We start from the raw sequence: 21993 nt of genomic DNA on the forward strand, positions 1-21993 counted from the left end.
ATGTAAATAACTTTGATCTCGTGTAGTACACAACATTTTTCACCTCAGCGCAGTGAGAACATACCTATTAGACAACTTGAAAAATGTAATCCTTCTTCATCACTTAATACCTGCACTCATGTTTTCTTAAGATATACAAACAATTAAGTTTAACTACCGCAATGGAACACAAAAACAAAACGTAATAATAAATTCCAGTAAAATAATATAGAAATAACAAACATTAACTGACACTTCAATCGACAATTTTTTTTTTGTAAAAAAAATCTTTGTAAGATGCGGTCCGAATTGCGGATACGTACTATTTGTCAACTATGGTAGAAATTCTTAAAAGTAAAATAATTAATTTTGCGTGATGATCTGTGTATTTTTTGAGTTCGTTATTTTAATTGTACAATAAAATACCTAAAATATCGTATTTTATCAGTTTTTATCAAATCTTAAACTTTATTTTTATTTATTAATTATTAAGAATTCATACTCGTACGTGGTTTGGAACGATGCGGTCTGAAGTTTTTCGGGGGTCTATTATAAACCGTGAATATACTGTTGAATGTCGTTTTAACTTTTTTTGTCTGTTTCTTTTTGCTAACAGTGTGAAAGGGACAGAGATAATAGAACCCAAGTATTTCGATCTTTTATTAGACCCCGCATGTTGAAATGACATTTGACTATAAAGGTCACTTGAATGTCATTTTGTCTCACTCAGTGAGCAAAATCGCATTTTGCTCACTGTTTTTTAGAATCAAAGTACCCTTGTTCGAGCTGCTGAGGTGAAAAAGCACTTTTAGCGTTTCCATCTATTTTACAAAATTAACCGGCACACTTTGCCTGCGCCTGGGCTTAAAGGTGTACGAGCAACACGGCCGTAGTCGATGCACTCAGCACTATGACGGCACGGGATACAGGAGTTAAAAATTCAACCCAAGAACGGAATATTTTCATATAAAACCAAACCTAGAATAAGAATATTCGAATATAATAAATAAATAATATCCTACTTGTGATTTAAAAGTTGTTTAAAGATTATAGCTTAAGTCACCCGGGTCAAAAGCTTTAAGGCTCCATTGGGGCATATGACATAAACATACATAGATTGCTAATATCATTAGTCCTTTATGTAACCGGCATAAAAGTACTGAACGATGTTTCAGATAAAAACAAAGTTGAAATAGAAAACTTGGTGAATTTTTACAAATTACCACTTTACTAGGTTAGTTTGTCGGGTTATTTTTGGATCCCCCGTTTCATAGCACCATTATTAAAATGTTAGTTAATGTCCGGAGCTAAATACTAAGACAACTACTATTGAAATGAGAATAAATACGCATACTGATGAGAACCGGGAAGCACCGTTACCGGGTCTTCAGTACCGGTTCTTTCAACACTATAAAATTCCCGGGAATTTGAGAACCGGGAATTCCCGGGAGCATGCCCTACTTCAAACATATCATTGCTAGCACATTTAAATACTTAAAAGGGTAATATTTTTTTTATCTTGTTTCAGTCGGTTTTCTTTATTCAATAAACAAGCTCTGTAAAATCAGGCTTTTTCCCTATGTCGTCATCGTAGAAGCCCCGTCGGTTCGAGACCTATAAAGTGAAATTACCTAACTAACCTACGCCTCTTTCGTAACATTAGCGGTATTACCTAATACTACCTACCTTTCAAAGTTACTCAATGTATATTGGAAATTGTGACCTTTACGATGAAATAGGTTTAGGGGAGTCCCGCTAGTTGGTAATATGGGGCGTGGAAACGATGTTGGACCAGCGTGATGGCCAAGCGATGGATATGGCTCCTCTACACGATGGCCCAGCGCTGGATCATCGAGAGAAGAGCGATGGTTGAGAGCACGCATTATGGAATGGGCACCTGTAGATATGTACGCTATACGCACCATACGCACCTTTGATTTGCGAACGAGAAACCGGCACCGTGGCCATCCTATCGCCATCCCGCCGCGCCATAAGTCATCCGACACTACTACCCTCTCTACACGCTGGCCCATCTTAAGTGGGCCAGTATGATGATAGAGACGAGCCATCAGATTGCAGGCCAGGAGGTGCAGGAGTGCGGGTACGCGGGTCAATCCAGCAGGTGCGTCATGGTTTGCGAACCTTAGTCTACCATGATGCGGTCATCCTTACACAACTGAGCGAAACTTACGTATAGTGACCGATACCCACCTCTGAGGCGATGGAGACGTGATGACACTGTTAAACTGAAATTTAATTATCATTAATGATTCTACACGGTATATATATATAATCAATCTTCTTAATTCTATTTTAGTACCATGTCGGTCCATAATTAAAAATAAACTTTTAATTGTACCTATTTAAATATAGAATTTGGATATGCACACAGACATTGTGTTTATAATATTTGATCCTTTCGCGTTTTGAACACATTTAACTAACATATTTATAAAGACGGGTCTGTCGCGAAATTTATTTTATTACTTTTATTTACCGACGTTTCGACACAGGTTTCACTGGTCGTGGTCGCGGCTAACTGATGTCCCAGCAAAATGTCAAAACAAAGATTTGTGCAACTACCCGACTAAAAGTATTGCTCTGATTGCTCAATTTTTTTATAAGAGGAGCTTGAAAGTGGTTGCGCTGCCTTTGGCTTTATGTAATTTCTAATATTAGAACTTATTAAATTAGGTTACTACCTAAGTACCAACCTATTAACCATTAGATGTAACGTACCTACTGATTATGCCTTTGCACTAGTAATTACCTACCTGTTCTGCAATAGAAATGCACATTTAAGTACAGAATATCTGGGTGACCGAGCTTCGCTCGGAAAACATAAAAACTCGAAAATGCGCGTTTTCCCAGAGATAAGACCTAGCTAGATCGATTTTTCGCCCCCGAAAACCCCCGTATACTTAGCAAATTTCATCGAAATCGTTAGAGCCGTTTCCGAGATCTCCGAAATATATATATAAATAAATAAATAAACAAGAATTGCTCGTTTAAAGGTATTAGATTAGATAACAGATGCACGTTAATAGTTTCCGCTACGCTGCGGCAACAGTAATAGCTAATGTACAACTAGCTTTGATTCCACATACAAGCAAGACCTTGTTTGTGATGTGCACTCGCTGCATTAGTTTGCAACGATGTGCAGGGCGCGGGGCAGGCATCACGTGCTGCGGGGGGGGGGGGGGGGGGCTGCAAGGTCACGCTGCTTCCGTGTGCGCACGATATGGCAAAGCGCGAACGCATATAACCTATGGAAATTATGCATCTCGGATGTATTTCGTAACACTTATTTGCATTGCATTCATAGGTTGCGTTTTCATCTAATAGGCTAATCGCGGCAGGGTGCACACATCTATCTTGAGTAGTGAGTTGATATTGGATGGAGGCATTTGAGACTGATACACGAAAATAGAGGCTGTTTGGCAGATGTCCCATCAAAATTTTTTGTGGTGTTGGTGGTATCATTTCCTTCCTTTCCGTCCTTGGAACTTTAGTCCTAGGAGCCACGGTTCTGGAGATATGTTTTTTTTTTATGTTTTTCTTAAATTACCCAAAATCTGTCTACTTCCAAATACTAGTTTTTTGTTACAAGGGGTAACTTGGGAAGTAGGCGGCGCAGAGCCGAGGCAGCTCCCTCTCCGCTCGTAGAGCACTACCCGCCCCGTCAGGTAGTCCGCCCCGTCTGGTAGTGCTCCACGAAGCGCCTCCAGTAATGAGGCACTCCATGGTAACGGAGTGCCTCCCCTATTTACCGTGTAGGGGAGAGAGCCGAACGCGTTGGCGATGTCCAGCGACACTGCCACCACTTCATCCTTCTTACCCTACGCTACCACTCCGAATTCCCTGAGTGCTCCCACCGCGTCTATCGTGGACCGCCCCCTCCGGAATCCGAACTGGCTGTCATGCAGGTCCGGCCCGTCTCCTTCCCAAGTTACCCCTTGTAACAAAAACTAGCAGGTATTTGGAAGTAAACAGATTTTGTGTAATTTAGGAAAAACATTTAAAAAATCGTATCTCCAGAACCGTGGCTCCTAGGACTAAAGTTCCAAGGACGGAAAGGAAGGAAATGATACCACCAACACCACAAAAAAATTTGGCGGGTCATCTGCCAAACACCCTGTATAACCATAAACTTATTTTTATTGCTAAGGGTTTTTACCTTACCTACAACACGAAAACGATACTCTCCTTAAAATGATTTAATTGCCGATCGATCCCTGCGACATACCAATTACCATACCCATTTACCTAATTATGTACATTTACGACACCTAAATACTTATGTAAAAAAATGCAGTAACAAATATATTGATTGGCACACCGTACAATGGTCACAATAATAATATAGTCATAGCACATATGTTGCTAATACTTTTGAAGAAACTTAACAGGCTCATATTTATAAGCATGTTGGAGAGAAATATGTACTAGGTATTAAAAGGCAGTTAGGTACCTACATATATTAAATACCTAGGCACTCTAGTCAGCGCATGGCTAAGTTTACCTTAGCGAAGCGTTGCGCAATAATCGTAACCCTGCACTTGAACTACAACTGCACTGCATTACATACCGAGTATAGCATCGTTCACATCCATTACCTACTCGTACGCTGGGGACGTGTATAACAAGGACAAGAATACATTTCGAGTTGCAGTGTTGTATTAACTATTGGCAGTGACCATTTTAAGATAATGTATTATGCTTTCTTTTCGAAATGTACCAAATGAATTATCGCACAGTAAAAAAAACTCTGTCTTATTGGTATTTTTTACCGGTCAACGGTCAGCTAAAACATTATTATATCTTTAGTGTGGACAATGACTGTAAAATTGATATTAGGTAATAAATAAGACTTACTTCAAATTTGATTAATTTAACATGAACCTAGTAACTATAAGTATTGACCTGTTTTTAATTGGGTGACTCTGGAGTCTCTGGACTATTTGAAATTCATTGTGAAATGGGATTTTACAGACAGTCCCCTGCCGCGTCTGTATGTGTATCCGCGATAAACTCAAAAACTGCTGATCGGATTTTTATGCAGTTTTCACTTTAGATTGATTCTTGAGGAAGTTTTAGGTGTATAATTTGTAAAGGTTTTGTCATTTGTGTAAATTGGTTGAACTACATGTGCGAAGCCGGAGCGGGTCGCTAGTATTAATTAAAATATAGATACATAGGGTCATTTTTGGACCGTTAGCCATATTGCGCGAGGTCAATATGGCTAACGACCCAAAAATGATCCTGTATATTATGTCGCAGTGACGATGTTTTGTTTTGTGTGTACAGTGCGCCTAACGCGAGCTCGGCACCGCCGTATGAGCTGACAGCAAGCGCGGGCAGCTGCGCCGACGCGGTCGGCGCGCTGCTCCCGGCGCAGCTGCACCAGCCACCCTCCTCGCAGCCGCGTCATGACCCGCGCAAGAGAAAGGACAAGCACTTGTAAGTTTACGTACCTACTAGTTTACGGCTTCAGGCATTTAATTATTATTTTTCAGCTAATTTGGGCATACATACAGATCATTCCCACGCCACAAGGCGTCTAAATTGCTACAAAAATTATGTTGTCTATTCATAATTGAAAAATTTCTGTCCGATCTAGCCAGTCGTGAAAGTACCTACCGAATTAACGATTCACGATGTTACAGTGGCGCTGGCCGCTACGAAATGTCCAGCTGCGAGCCGAACCTGCACGCCCCAGCCATACCCTCCTCGCCGAGCTCCAATCGTAAACGCAAGGGATCATCTTAGTAAGTTGCTTTAATCGTCTGTCTGTCTGTCTGGCTGTGGCCGGCTAATATTTAAAAACCAAGAGCGTTCGCCTGTTGATGGGCGAAAACGGGCAAGTTGATATCACCGAAGGCCTATCGGACGGGTGGAGAGGGTAAGATTTGGTCCCCTGCCGACGCGCATGTTAAAACACGATTATACCAAACATTCAAACAATATAAAAAATAATAATTTGAGCCTATATACGTCCAACTGCTGGGCACAGGCCTCCTCTCATGCGCGAGAGGGCTCGGGCTATAGTCCCCACGCTAGCCAAATGCGGATTGGGGACTTCACATACACCTTTGAATTTCTTCGCAGATGTATGCAGGTTTCCTCACGATGTTTTCCTTCACCGTCAGAGCTAGTGGTAAATATCAAATGATATTTCGTACATAAGTTCCGAAAAACTCATTGGTACGAGCCAGGATTTGAACCCGCGACCTCCGGATTGAAAGTCGGGCGTCATATCCACTCGGCCACCACCACCACTTCACTTCAAACAATATATTGTAGAAAATTTGAACACATATTTTGAATACCACATCGCAGGTTTCGTCCAATGCCACAATGAGTATTTCTAACAAACTTCGTAAACTTTGTCCAATATTTCACAAAGTCACATTCAGCTACAGCATCGTAAAAACAATAAAATGTTTACAAGGTAACAAAGTACAAGGTCCTACACAGGTAAGCAAAATACAGAAAACTCCAAATGTAATGAACAACTCTGTAACGTAACATTCGGACACCTTAAAAATGTTGAACTATATTTTAGTAATTTGTGTGCGCCTTACTGCTAGGTAGGTACTACAGAAAGGTCTTGAAAGTAGTAGGTACAGTCAGCATCAATAGTAGCGTATGATATTGATAAAACAACGCGCCAAAACGATCTGCCACCCGGAAAACTTGTCCAAATAAAGATTATAATACCTGTATACCGACCTACCTCTACAGCTCGGGTTCTAAATTGTCTGCCACAGTATAATTGTACTACATAGAGACATAAGTATCTCTTTTTCATAAGCTGTTAAAGAATGGTAGATACTTTTGACACGCGAGTACGCACTTTTGATGCTGTATGTACGAGTAACTAAAGCCATAATGCATCCATCGTAACTCCGTACAATGTACCTATGTGAACATTAGACCTTTGCATTGAATACCCCGTCATCGCAAATAAGTGAATACAATGAAAGCAATTAGAGCTGAGCGGAGGCAGCGGCTGCGACCAGCGACGGGCGCGTTGCCGGGCGACGACGGCGCGGCGACCGAAGCCCTCGGCGCCCACCTGAGCACCCGACCCCTCACCAGCACCACTGACACTTATCAAAATGCCACCTCTCAAACTTTTTAAAGGGGTTATGACTTTATTGTTACTGGTTAAAATGCCGCGTAAAACTCGAGCAACACAAAATGGACTTTTATACTTATACGGATTCAGTTAAATTAACTCATTGACGACTGTTGTAAAATGCGAGTGTTTTTGTTTCTATGATTTTACTTCGCGAATAAACTAATAATTCAGGACCTACTTACTGTGTGTCTTATGGCTAAACTATAATTATGGACAAAAATCACTTTAGAATAGATATTGGAGACCGTGCTTATTTCTTTGGCGACATCGGTAAACAATAACCACAATGTCTATGGAAACCCAAATAGGTAAATAAATATTGAAATAAATGGTCTTTAAAGTCTGCAATATACTCGTAGTAAATATTTATTAGTTTTAAAATAAAATAGTGTTGATGAGAAATAAGTAAGTTAGGTATAGGGATTGAAAGTACATACTTCTCGTCCATATGGCGTAGCCACGGGGCAGCGTCTCGCGTATAATCGGCTATTCTAATTTTTAGGGTTCCGTACCCAAAGGGTAAAAACGGGACCCTATTACTAAGACTCCGCTGTCCGTCCGTCCGTCCGTCCGTCCGTCTGTCACCAGGCTGTATCTCACGAACCGTCATAGCTAGACAGTTGAAATTTTCACAGATGATGTATTTCTATTGCCGCTATAACAACAAATACTAAAAACAGAATAAAATAAAGATTTAAGTGGGGCTCCCATACAACAAACGTGATTTTTGACCGAAGTTAAGCAACGTCGGGCGGGGTCAGTACTTGGATGGGTGACCGTTTTTTTGCTTATTTTTTTTGCTCTATTTTTTGTTGATGGTGCGGAACCTTCCGTGCGCGAGTCCGACTCGCACTTGGCCGGTTTTTTGCTTGTATGCTCTATTTTTTGTTGACGGTGCGGAACCCTCGGTGCGCGAGTCCGACTCGCACTAGGCCGGTTTTTTTTTTCAAATATGTATTTATTAGTGTCCGACCGAAACATGTTTTTTTGCCGAAACCGAAACCGAAACCGAATGTTCGGCTTTGGCTCTAGTTTCGGCCGAAACCGAAACCGAAACCGAAACTTTTGTAGACTAGTTAAAATCGTTGAAAAAATGTCATAAAACCGCTTTTACACACATATTATGGGGCTGTCAACACCCAATGTCCTTGAAATTGATGTTACTTAAGCAGTTTTTTATGAAAATTACTAGAGTTAGACCAAGATAATTCTGCAACGATTTTGATAAGTTGATAACACACGCAGTGCAAGTGTTATTTTAAACGTCAAAACTTCTATGAAATTATGACGTATAAATAACATTTGCACTAGTTGCACTGCGTATGCTATCAAAATCATTGCAGAATTTTCTTGGTCTAACTCTATTCATTCACCAGTCAAGCTAACATGTAGACACAGGGTCAACTAAAAACGCGAGCGCAGCGAGCGCGAAATTTTTTGTTAACAATATCGCAAGGCCGGGTACCAATCTTCACCTGGGCCGAAAAGTCCGAAGTGCCCCATTGAGGCGAACTTTCATGCGAAGTCAAAGCCGTGCTTAAGGCTTCAGGATAAGTAGTTGAGCACAGACTCCAACCAATGTCCATTGTATTCAAAAGCGAGACCGCAGGCCGAGCATGGCGCAGCGAGGCCAAAGGCTAAGCTGAAGTAGAGGACATGTGGAACATAAACCAATGGTAAATTGAGGTAAAAAGTAATGCTAGTTTTCTTATTATTATCTTGCCCAGGGCCCAGTAACATGCGACAGTGCTATCTCATTCACTTATAGGTATTGACAGCCTCTTAAGACTGCGTCAACCGTCCAGTGGCGTCCTCATTAGTGGAATTGTGTTTTATAATAAACCAATTAATGCCTGTACCTAATATACATGAATCAGTATATGTAGGTATTAATATTGTTGTCCTACTTATTCCCCAACTTTTGGTCTTTGTCCGAAGTACCATTTCGTAAGTTTCGGCCCGGCCGAAAGGTTCGGTCGTTTTTTGGCCGAAACCGAAACTGCAGCCGAAACATGATTTTTTGGCCGAAACTGGCCGAAACCGAAACCGAAACCGAACCTTCGGTCGGACACTAGTATTTATAAATGTTCACATGATAGCCAACTGGTATTTTTATTTCATGAAAATAACATCGCAAAGAAAACCGGCCAAGTGCGAGTCGGACTCGCGCACAGAGGGTTCCGCACCATCAACAAAAAATAGAGCAAAAAAAACAAGCAAAAAAACGGTCACCCATCCAAGTACTGACCCCGCCCGACGTTGCTTAACTTCGGTCAAAAATCACGTTTGTTGTATGGGAGCCCCACTTAAATCTTTATTTTATTTTGTTTTTAGTATTTGTTGTTATAGCGGCAACAGAAATACATCATCTGTGAACATTTCAACTGTCTTGCTATCACGGTTCGTGAGATACAGCCTGGTGACAGACGGACGGACGGACGGACGGACGGACGGACAGCGGAGTCTTAGTAATAGGGTCCCGTTTTTACCCTTTGGGTACGGAACCCTAAAAATTGTATAAAATCAAACAAAATGTAAACGAAATATGTTCGCGCCGTTAAGGCAGCCGCCATTCTTATGAGCTTGTGACGTCATACCTATTAGAACACTTGTTTCTGAATAAAGTGACGTCACTCATGAAAAACTGGTGGTCGGCGTTTGCGGCCACGTGGCATACGTAATCTAATGTTTTTATACTTACCAAAATAGTGTTAAACTCATATTTTTATGGTAAAAACAATATACCTAAACAACATACATTCATAATTTAATGTTGATAGATGAGACTCACCTATTTCATGATACTCATGATTGAAGCCGCCAATGCCTCACGACGTTTGCTAATTGAGCAATCTAAGTTTAGTCCTCAAGGGCATCTGCGTTCATTACTTCAGCTAATTGATGCGTTTGGGGTAGGTACCTCCTCCTCAATTATCTTATATCCTTTATAATCTTATATCATACCATTTAAGACTGTGATACATTTTCTTATTAATTTTAGTAGGTAATAAAAAAAACATATATAACTATTAAATTGATAATTTAAAAAAAACATTATGCCAAAAGTGCCTTAAGTAAGTACATCATTTTGGAAAAGAGCTGATACTTACTCTTCAAACCTCTCTAGATGGATTTTTAATAAACATAGCTAAGAACAGTAAGAACCTATCTATTCACACCCCTCTTTTTGCGTCGGGGTTTAAAAACAATAGTTACCTATGTTTTATACAAGGGTATATTGATATCAGATCAAGGGATATATTCCAAAATTGAACCACGTCCCTACGCTCGTGGTTCTAAACTTGGTATCCTAAGCGTTGCGAGGGTTTTAAGGCATGTGTTTGAAAGATAAGTTTTTTGCTGTCAACAAGGGTGAGGGATAAAAACTGGGAATGACATTTACCTGATAATTTCTCAACATATATCCACACAAATTGTATCATGCTAAGTCTTGGTAGGTGCTATGTATTATTTTCATTCACATCTCTAGTAAAGCGTCAACTGATTTAAACTGTATGTGTGCTAGTCAAAAATCGTGACTTTAAACCTCGGTTGTGCTGAATAAATAGAGCTGAAAAAATCGTTCTCGAAACAAATTGAACTAGGACTAAACATTCGGTCAGAATCAGGAGCCTTATCAAACACAGAGACAAGAGGTTAATCTGTACTAAGCGTTTTATTCTGTAGGTCTCTATTGGGAACGAAAGCCAAGGAAAAATTACCATCTCCTCATCTTAACGAATTCCGGAGTCCACTTGAAAATCTAATCCCATGAAAGACTATGTTTGAATAAAATGACTGTCACAAATGGTCAAATTTATTTAGTTTATTAACAGGATCAGCATTTGAAATTCAAAATAGTTCTAAATCTGTATCCGATCCGAACACAAATTATTCAAATGCGCGACGCCCCGCGTTCTGCATACGCTCAAGCGAATAGGTACTCACACTTCACACTCACAAACGCATGTCTTATCTCAACCCATGACAAAATAGGGAGCTTGATATGTAAGAAGTTTTTCTCGGTTCTGATATTTAGTACTGGCCAATAACCATTCGCATTTACAAGTATTAGAGGTGTTACAAGTTACGACACATCGGAACATGTTTACGTACGCGATATTGTCCCATTTTGTATTTCTCACATAAGTGCTCACATACCTAAAAGTTTTACGTAAGTAAGTACACTACAGAATGCCTACTACCTATATAACTAGGATAATAATATTATACATATAGGGAAGTGACGACCCCATCGCCCGCTGGTTTTACCATTGCAATAGTGCAGTATGAGAAATCCCTACTAGTATCTAACCTGTCTCTTATCGCAGCATCTAACCTTAGTAATCAGAATCGCGTCACGTGTCATGTGACGTGCACGGTGTTTCTGTTGCAGTGGAGCCGGCAGCGCATGCGATGACGACGCCGACGATGACACACGCTCCACCCTCACGCTGCCCGACAAGAAGTGAGTGCCCACTACACCCGCCTTAACACTACACTAAATCCTAAAGTGGTATTTAACTATTACTTAATAGTTAATAAAGAACTAGAAGATGGGATCTTTAGATACAGGAGAGACGTTTTGATGGTTCGGTTGCCCAAGTACTTAGCAGAAACGAAATCATTTTAGTTTTCGTCCATTCGTCCTTATGTTACAGACTAAAAATAACTGGAGGTGTATCGAACCAAAGATAACTTTTATTAGAACTACAGGGCGGACACGCCATATATCAAAAATTATTTGCGTTTATATGTGTGCGCGGCACGTCTGTACACGGGTCATTGTGTATCTGACGGACTTCTGAGGGCCTACCGCGAACCACGTTCGACGTGTTGCCTCTTTGTCGCACTTGTAAATACGAACGTAAGTGTGACAGGGAGGTAACACGTCGAACGTTGTTCGCGGTAGGCCCTCTGGCATGCTCTCAGTAGAGCGACTTACGCACACATTCATGTCGCGGCCAGTCGCGGGGCGAGGTAATCCGAGTCGGGGCGGGGCGGTGCGTGTCCGTTCTGTATGATAATACTATTACTTATTCTGTGATTAGAACAAAAGTTGCAAATATATCTATACCTATGCTACTGACAATACTGACATGCGTGCCTGTTTATATTGTAGGTACGTAGAAAATTAGGTGTTAAGTGACTCTTATTACATATTAACCCCTTATTCATAAAACTTTACGGGCCTGAAGTTAAATTATGTTTGACTTTAGTTAAATTATGTTTTATCCCTTTCTTACAACTATATAACTTATGAACACCTCCAAATGATTAATTTAAGGCAAAACCACTCCGAGATAGAGAAACGGCGCCGCGACAAGATGAACACATACATAACGGAGCTGAGCGCGATGATCCCGATGTGCGGCGCGATGGCGCGCAAGCTGGACAAGCTGACGGTGCTGCGCATGGCCGTGCAGCACCTGCGGTCGGTGCGCGGCGCGCTGTCCGCCTGCCCGCTCACCGCGCGCCCCCGCCCCGCCTTCCTGTCTGAGCGAGAGCTCAACGAACTCATCCTGCAAGCGGCGCACGACTGTTTCTTGCTCGTGGTTGGCTGCGACCGCGGCAGACTCTTGTACGTGTCCGCTTCCGTTAAGAGGATGCTCCAATACGATCAAGTAAGTTCCACATTACCCTGGAACGCAATATCGACGGCCTCCTACTTCACGTACCAGTCGAGTGTTTCTTGTTAGTTGTTGGATGCGATCGAGGCAAACTCTTATTGTAACGAAGTATCCGCGTCAGCCAAGAGAATGCACCAATATACATATAGGTAACTTTCAGATTATAACCTGGCCGAGTGAAACAATCGGTGCCCAACTTTCCCTAGGTAACTGTATGAAAATACATAAAATGAACCACCAATATTGGGGTCACTTGTGGTGTAGTGTCCAACTTTATTTCATGGATTTCGTGGACTATTAAAATTGGTGCATTCTGATGTGTATGTATCTGGGGGCACTTCGTGCAGATTAGTTACGTCTTGTAGTGTATTAGGTCTCCAGGGAAACAATAGTAATTAATACATATTTAAAGTTTTAAAGGTTCAATTCGACGTGGTTTTCTTTCTGCTTGTGATTTCTAAATAAGATTATGGTATTTAAAATCTTACTTGGAAATCACAATATAACTAGGTATCGCTTCTTTGTTACCTCCTAAGAACTCCAGTTTATAATTTGTTGTTGATGTGATGGTTTTAGTCGGAGCTCCTGGGACAAAGCCTGTTCGACATTCTACACCCAAAAGACGTGGCTAAAGTGAAGGAGCAACTGTCTTCCTCCTACCTCAGTCCTCGGGAACGACTTATCGATGCAAAGAGTAAGTTATTATGCTACTTTTTTTTCTTCTTGTAACGTTTATTATATTTTTGACTCACGAGCGGGTGTTCTAATTTTACTAGTGCTAATATTTTTTTTTTCAAAGTTCAAAGTTTTTCTTGTCTCATTGCGCTGATCAAGTGTATCCAAATATATTGTGATGTGATGTGAGATTCTTTGCGTGAGTGTGTGATTCTTTCTCCAAATTACTAAAACCTGCCATCCGACTTGATTCCACTTCGTATAGGCAGCGGTAGGCAATCTACGTAATATATTCCCGCTCAAAATTAAGCAGTGTTTCAAGAGAAGGTTATGAACCAGTCTGTATTACCAGCAGTGTTGGCCGAAAGTTAATGCAAATTGAAAATGCTGGCATTAACCATTATAAATTGAATCGTAAACTATATACATTGGCTGAAACATGGACAGTTTTTATTTGATTTTGTTAACTTTAAATTAGTCAGTTTTTTTGCTAGAAAGTCTGCTGTTCATGGTGGTTCCCTGATAATTGTTAAAAATTGCATGAAATCTAAAGAGCGTAAAGATATTGTAAATTATTCCATAGAAAGAATTATAGAAATTTCCTGTGTAGAATTAGAAAATAGTAGTTTATGCAACAGTGATATAATAAGGGTTCTTAAAATTCAAGGGTCGAAGTTACAAAACGAGACGTAGTCGAGTTTTGTAAAAAAAGACCCGAGAATTTTAAGAACCAATTATGAGCTGTTGCATACATTACTTTTTCTATGACAGCTGCAGCAAAAAAAAAAAAAGAGTTATTATTAAAAAAAAAGAGATTATTAAAAAAAAGAGTTATTATTTAAAAAAAATTGAGTTATTATTTAAAAAAAAAAGTTATTATTTATATAAAAAGAGTTATTATTGTAAATGAAAACATACCTCTTTCAATCAAGATGATCGGAACTTGTATCTTTAAAAAAAATAAAGCAGTTGTATTATACTCATAAGATGACTGCTAGCAGTCATCTTATGAGCCTATAGACAAAGCATTCAAATGACATTGCTTTAGATATCACTGTCAGTCATTTAATTGACACATTTAAGTGCTGGAGTAGAAAAATATATTATTGTTTGTGTTTATAGACCACCATCAGCTGACTTCAGCACATTTGAAACTACAATGGAAAGTGTGCTGAAGTTAGTATGTAAGGGCCAAAAACATGTTATAGTCTGTGGAGATTTTAATGTTAACTTGCTCGAGTCCTCTAGTAATACTCTTAAAATGCTGTGTTTGTTTAAATCATTCAATTTATTTAACTTGTTTCTTGAACCTACCCGGGTAGGGGTAACTAGTGCAACATGTCTGGATAATATATTTTGTAATTGTGAATGTATAGATAAGCAAATATTTAACTGTTTTCATTCTGATCATAGCGGTCAAAGGGCTGTTTTCTTAAGCGATATTCATGATACTCCACAAACAATAACATACAGACCCATTACTAGTAGTCGCTTGGAATCATTCAAAAATGAAATTCAAAAAAATCTCTGTATGTTACCATTTTCACATTATAACTGTAATAGTCTGTATGAAGATGTTTTTAGTGTGATTCTTTATCATTTTAATCAAAATTTCAAGGAGAAAACTATTAGTGGGTCAAAAACAAAAACTAGAACAAAGTTTAGTGAATGGGCTACTGCAGGCATTTATAAAAGTAGAAAAAGGCTTTATGAACTTTATGGTGAGAGAGAGCTGAACAAAAATTCTGATTTCCTGGACTATGTAAGGAACTACTCAAAAATCTTCAAGAGAGTGTGTGTAACAGCCAAGACAAACTATACAAGTTCTAAACTGAAAGTGTCGGACAACAAAGTGAAGACAACATGGAATATTATAAATAGGGAAGCTGGTAAATGTAAATCACGCGATTGTCAAGTCAACATTGTCTCGGATAAACAACTTACCATGTCAAACAACGATGTTGCCTCGGCATTCGAAGATTATTTTTCTAAAATAGCTATTAATACCACGAAATGTCTACATTCATCTTCGTCTCGAGCTCATTCCTTACTTTGCGCTAATGTTAAGAAATGTAATATTAACTTTGAGTTTAGCCAAGTAGATTCAGCAAATATTGTTAAAACATTCAAGTCACTCAATTTAAAGAAAACGGAAGATTTATGGGGAACATCAGTTCGAGTCATTAGTCATGTCATAGACGTAATAGCGCCTTACTTAGCCGTAATTTATAATATTTCAATTTCACAAGGCGTCTTTCCAGATCTTATGAAATATAGTAAAGTCATTCCTCTTTTTAAATCTGGTGACTCGAGTAATATGGCTAATTTCCGACCAATATCAATACTTCCTGTACTAAGTAAAGTTTTTGAAAAATTAATGTTAAATGATCTACTGGGTCACTTCAACAGACATACTTTACTTACAAGCAATCAGTTTGGTTTCACAAAGGGCCGTTCCACGACCGATGCTGCTTCGGTACTCATTAAACATATTTATAATATTTGGGAAAATTCTTGTGATGCAATTGGCATATTTTGTGATCTTTCTAAAGCATTTGATTGTGTGGATCATGGAACGCTCATTTTGAAATTAGAACACTATGGTCTGTCAGAAAATGCCCTAAACTTTATGTCTTCTTACCTTAGCAATAGAACACAAACAGTTGTTGTAAACAAAACCCAGTCTAGCGGAGCTGTAGTCCAATTAGGAGTGCCGCAAGGTTCTATTTTGGGTCCATTCCTGTTTTTGGTTTATATAAATGATTTGCCATGTATAGTAGAAAATCTTTGTGAAATAGTTCTTTTTGCTGATGACACATCATTACTTTTTAAGGTTGATCGGAAATCTACCGATTATAGTGTAATTAACAGCACACTCGTTAATGTACTTAACTGGTTTACTATGAACAATTTGCTTCTTAATGCTAAGAAAACCAAATGTATTAGATTTTCTTTGCCGAATGTTAAACCAGTCGATACTAAAATACTTTTGAATAATGAATGCTTAGAGATGGTAGATAAAGCTCTGTTTCTTGGTTTAACATTGGACAAAAATCTACAATGGAGTCCTCATATCGGAACACTAGCTAACAAATTAAGTTCGGCCGCTTACGCCGTGAGGAGAATTAGACAACTGACTAATGTTGAAACAGCTCGCCTTGTTTATTATAGTTATTTTCATAGTGTAATGTCATATGGTATCCTGGTTTGGGGCAAAGCAGCTGACATACAGACTATATTTGTCTTACAAAAGAGAGCCATTCGTTCTATATATAACTTAAGAGCGCGTGAATCATTAAGAGAACTTTTCAAAGAAATTAATATTTTAACTGTAGCTTCCCAATACATATATGATAGTATTATTTATGTTATTAAGAATCTAGACTCCTTCACTAAGAATTCTGATGTCCATAACTTTAACACTAGAAATAGAGATAAGCTTGCTATCAGAAAGTTTCGTGTCCGTAAAGTACAAAAGTCATTCGTTGGGCAATGCATTCATTTTTATAACAAGTTACCTGAGGATGCTTTAAGATTACCCTTTCCAGCTCTTAAGAATTACTTAAAAAAGTCATTGATGTTAAAAGCTTATTACAGAGTCGAGGACTACTTGACAGACAAACATGCATGGTCCAAACCAGAAACTAACTAATAAAAAGTAGTAGCAATTAAAAACATTGTATTATGTATAGAGTTATAGGTGACACAGCTCAGGTAAGCAGGAAAGCACATCAAATATTATATGTTGGTAATTAATAATAATCAATCAGATTTATATAATATGTTTTCCCATTTCTTTTAATAACTTTATTTTCTTTTCCTTTTGTAAGAATTTGATATGTTTTCTGAAAGAGCTACGATTTTGTATGATTCCATGTACATATGTATATTTTCTAAATCAAATTTCTATTACACCTTATGTGTATAATTGCATGAATTCTATAGTAATTTAAATTGTATTTTTTCCCTTATTTTCTCGTAATGCATGTTAATTATAAGATGTAATTATTTTTGAAAAGATGTGTCCCGCCGAGTTTGTTGCCGGTCCCATATTGGGATACCCTCCTCCAATTGAGGGGGGATTTAAATCTTCTCGGGGCAGAGGTGTAGGGTTGGAGCCGGTCTACCTAGCTTTATTTGACGTTCATAAGCGCATTGTAATTATGCCTACTTGAATAAACTATCTTTTATCTTTATCTTATCTTATAATCGTCCGATACGGTTTAAGGTTCAATTTATAATGGTTAATGGCCAACATTTTCAATTCGCATTAACTTTCGGCCAACACTGATTACCAGTGACCAAACGTATGGTTTACAGAGTGAATCCATGCCCTGTGTGTAAGTGAGTTTAAATCATGCCCTCGTATACAGTAGATGGTCGTTATTTCTAGCGATGTTGCCAGTAAAGGCAGACCTGGTGGCGGGCGCGTCGCGGCTGTGCCCGGGCGCGCGGCGCTCCTTCCTGTGCCGCATCAAGTGCAAGCTCGACAGCGAGGCGCCGCAGCAGCCCGCGCTCGTCAAGGAGGAAGCCGACCCCACCAAAATAAGGAAGAAAGTCAACGAGAAGAAGTTCTGCGTCGTTCAGTGCACAGGTACGATCTACATGTTCGCCTTTGGCGCCTTCTGTCACTCGTGCACATAAGTCTGTCAAAGAACATGTCCAGTTTCTACGTTTTTAATTCAGAACGGATACGCTTAACCCCGTCCCGAATGGAACTATCTCACCCCACGACGGCAAATTGTGTAGGTACAGATTGACAGATATCTGTTCGATTAGCAACGTTATGACGGAAAATTAAAAACGCCAGTATATTGCCAGTCAATGTACCTAGTCATTAAAGCGATTTCCGTATGCATGTACGCCTTGTACCTCAGTGTTATATAAAAAATTGTGTTACCTATTGATTGAGCTAACAACATTTGGGTATGTGCATTGCAGGTTACCTAAAGCTGGCAGCGCCGGTGGAGGTGTGCGTGGGCGGCGAGGCCGGCGACGACGGCGATGGCAGCATGTCGTGCCTGGTGGCCATCGCGCGCGCGCTGCCCGACCCCGCGCCCGCCGCCACGCGCACAACCGCGCCGCCCACCAGGCGCCTGCAGTTCGTCTCCCGGCACGCCCCCGACGGGAAATTTGTCTTTGTCGACCAGAGGTACATACGCTCGACCTTGTAACTGTTATCTCTTCGACTACCACGATGGATGGACGATGGTGCCACTGGGGATGCCGAGGATGGAGGTACATTTACAGAACGCACAAACACGCACTAGGAACATGGTACATATACGCCGTCACATTCACATATAGGTCCATGTTTTACCCATGTACGCCGGCCGCGATCGACTAACGCGCAAGTTGGTTATTTTGCGCACCGTTCGGGTCGCCTCGCTCACGACAAATACAAAGAACACGCTCAAGTTGATGCGTAAACGTTGTTTGCAGGGTGACGCTGGCGCTGGGGTTCCTGCCGCAGGAGCTGCTGGACACGAGCCTGTACGAGTACGTGGGCGCGGGCGCGCTGGGCGCGGTGGCGCGCGCGCACAAGGCGGCGCTGCTCAGCCGCCAGCCGCTGCTCACGCCGCCCTTCACCTTCCGCCGCAAGAACGGCTCGCTGGCGCGCATGCAGACGCACTTCAAGCCGTTCAAGTGATTATAACCCCATTTAAAACTTTAATTTTCTACTAAGCAGAAACATCAGCAACGATACAGTGTTTTCATTCCATCCTTATTTTAGCTACGGGATCCTCAATAAAGGGAAGTTGCCCTATTCATTCTGAAAAAAAAAGAAAATAATTTTCCTCCTGCTGTCATTATCGTATTTTGAAACACTTCTATGTACCGGATACTAGCTTGTGTAAGAAGCTCGTTCCTGTATAAAATGGCATGATTGCACCGTTGCAGGAACCCTTGGACTAAAGACATCGAGTACCTGGTGGCCAACAACACCATCCTCGGCGAGACCGACGCCGCGCTCATGCCCGACTCGGAGCTTGGCTCCTTCGATATCTATAAACATAGTACGTATCCGTGTGGTCTGTCTAGTCTGGGGCTTGGCCCATGCGAATGCAACTAAATGTGCAATATAACTAAGTTTATTTTAATTTCACCGTAGCCTCTGTTGACGTTGCCATGCCATGAAACAACATACTGCTTACCGGTTTAGTATCGATCGATTATTTTAAAATACATAAATACGTGTCCAAATTCAATATAGCTCAGCTCAGATTAAAATTTAGCTGCTGACCATTGGCTATGTGACTGATGCCGGTTTGCGCCTTACTGTATCTTCTATGTAAGCATATAGCAAACGATTTGACTTGGCACGTAGCCAATAGGTAAGTATAACAATGTAAACAGGCCGAGTCGTATTTATCTGCTTGTTATGTTGTGCGTAGAGGCGAACGTGGCAGAGGCCGGGGCTTCGACCAACGAAGACGCGAGTGACTTTCAGAGTGGGGTTTCAGAACTGGACCTGGAAATGCAGCGGCTGATAGATTCGCAGGTGGACTCGCACAAGATCGGCAGCGCCATCGCGACGGAGGCGCTGCGCCGCTCGCCGCACGGCTTCTCGCCCGACCTGCCGCCCGACGTGCTGCAGGACGCCGTGTTCTTGCAACAGGTACACACACACACACACACACACACACACCGCTTTCGGAGGAAACCAAAGCTTTACCTTACCGCCCCAGAACTACGGCTCATTACGGATGTACACCCACAACTTGCTTTTTCGAACTTAGAATAGAATCTGTCTTATGAAGGTGGATTCTGAGATTTATAAAAACTTACGTATTTACATACTTTCATGCTGATTGTGTGAACGCCACTTATTTAGTTATGTACATCAAGATAAAGCCTTTTAAAAGTAATTCGCGTCAAATATATGATCGATATATTATTATGATCGATTAATTTAAAGTTATATGAGAAAATAGTAATATAGCTCTAGGTACTTCACTTGCGCGATGTACAATTTCGTAGATTAGTACGCCGTAGTCATTTTGACACTTGACATGAACACAACCGAAAATACGACTGTTGTTTAAAGAGTATACACACTATTACTTGACCTAGTAACTAAACTTTGAAAAGTTGCCCCCTTTTAATATTGGGCATTTTCCATAGTTAGTTATAATACAACATTAATTTCTACAGCCCAACCTGGTGGACAACATATTCGGCGTGGAGATGGGCAACTTCAACCAAGTGCGCAACAACGTGTCGCTGAGCGCGGCGGGCGGCGAGAGCCCGCCGGTGCCGGGCGCCGAGCTCCCGGGCACGCCGCCGTCCGTGTCGCCGCCGCTGCAGTCTCTCGGCCTCGACGGGAACGGCGAGGCCGCCATGGCCGTCATCATGAGCCTGCTCGAGGCCGACGCCGGCCTCGGCGGACCCGTCAACTTCTCCGGCCTGCCGTGGCCGCTGCCTTAAATTGCTCATTTGTTTATTTTGTACGGTCAACATTGTTTTCGTGGCAAGGAAAATATCTTTTCTCAAAAATGGACGGCAAAGTCGACGTTGCCGGTTAAAAAATAGGTCGCGAAGTGCGTAGTTTATGGTCATTCAAAAAATTAAAAAGTTAAAAACATTGCAGTCTTGATTTCGGGACTGCAGTGTCGCATACAAATTCCATTATTTAACGAGTTCCAAACTTTTTAAAACTTTAAATGGCCATATCAAATGAAGGCATAGGTCCCTTAAACAGCCAAACAGATGATCAGCACTTATTATTATAAAGCCTATAACAGACTCCATGCCAGCCATGATGATGACTTGACGACAAAAGAGTCATGACACAGATATGTGTTCCTGAGTCATGGTTGTTTTCTGTGTATTTAAGTACCTATTTATATATTATAGTTATATATCGTTGTCTGAGTACCCACAACACAAACCTTTTTGAGCTTACCGTGGGGCTTACAATTAGTCAATTTGTATAAAAAGGTCCTATACCTAATATTTATTTTATTTATTTATGTATTAACCCCTCGTATGCTTAGACACGGATCCGTGTGTGGGAATTTAAAACTATTGTTTTAAATGTCAAGGTCTTTTTTCAATGATCATATTTGACAGGCAGCATACGAGAGAAGTGCGGAATGAGACACACAACCGCATGTCACAGTAAAGATATAGTGAATTGTCAAATAACATATTTTTTTACTTCACAACATAGTCGTCCAACGAATAGCATCCTGTATGAATCGTAATACAATACTGTATGACAACGACGTCAACCAACTAAATGACAGGCTCACTTGCACCATCCCACTAACCCGGGGTTAAGCGGTTAAACCGTTAACCTAGTGTCAAATTGTACTGGTAACCATGGTAACTCCAGATTTAACCGGTTAACCCCGGATTAGTGGAATGGTGCAAGGTGGGCCTAAGGGTAGTATTCCATCTCCCCAATATCTTTGTAAATGTGTATTTGGTCAAATATTACGAATGACATTTAATTCAAAATGGCTACCCACGCAAATATACAGGGTGGATTTTCTTTTTGGGTCAGTGAGGGCAGCTACCAGATCAAAAAAAAAATTGTTCAAATATTGAATATAGAAATTG

General features: G+C 40.5%; 1 protein-coding gene and 1 long non-coding RNA gene across 6 annotated transcripts in view; one reads left to right on the plus strand and one right to left on the minus strand.

The window, feature by feature from the left end:
- The window catches only part of LOC134660808 (protein cycle), a 59182-nt gene extending 38256 nt beyond the window's left edge, over positions 1–20926 (plus strand). For 4 of the 5 annotated variants that reach the window (XM_063516611.1, XM_063516610.1, XM_063516607.1 and 1 more), the window contains 11 exons: positions 5287–5439; positions 5646–5747; positions 11520–11591; positions 12411–12747; positions 13330–13447; positions 17822–18022; positions 18370–18580; positions 18871–19074; positions 19330–19445; positions 19824–20047; positions 20584–20926. In XM_063516611.1, the coding sequence (XP_063372681.1) occupies positions 5287–5439; positions 5646–5747; positions 11520–11591; positions 12411–12747; positions 13330–13447; positions 17822–18022; positions 18370–18580; positions 18871–19074; positions 19330–19445; positions 19824–20047; positions 20584–20856 (2011 nt within the window). In that variant the 3' untranslated portion in view covers positions 20857–20926. The remainder of the gene's footprint in view (positions 1–5286; positions 5440–5645; positions 5748–11519; positions 11592–12410; positions 12748–13329; positions 13448–17821; positions 18023–18369; positions 18581–18870; positions 19075–19329; positions 19446–19823; positions 20048–20583) is intronic. The other variant, XM_063516609.1, reaches the window with a different exon arrangement.
- The window catches only part of LOC134660854 (uncharacterized), an 848341-nt gene that overhangs the window by 53573 nt on the left and 772775 nt on the right, over positions 1–21993 (minus strand). The window lies entirely within an intron of this gene.

This window comes from Cydia amplana, chromosome Z, assembly GCF_948474715.1.
Source record: "Cydia amplana chromosome Z, ilCydAmpl1.1, whole genome shotgun sequence".
Lineage (NCBI taxonomy): Eukaryota > Metazoa > Arthropoda > Insecta > Lepidoptera > Tortricidae > Cydia > Cydia amplana.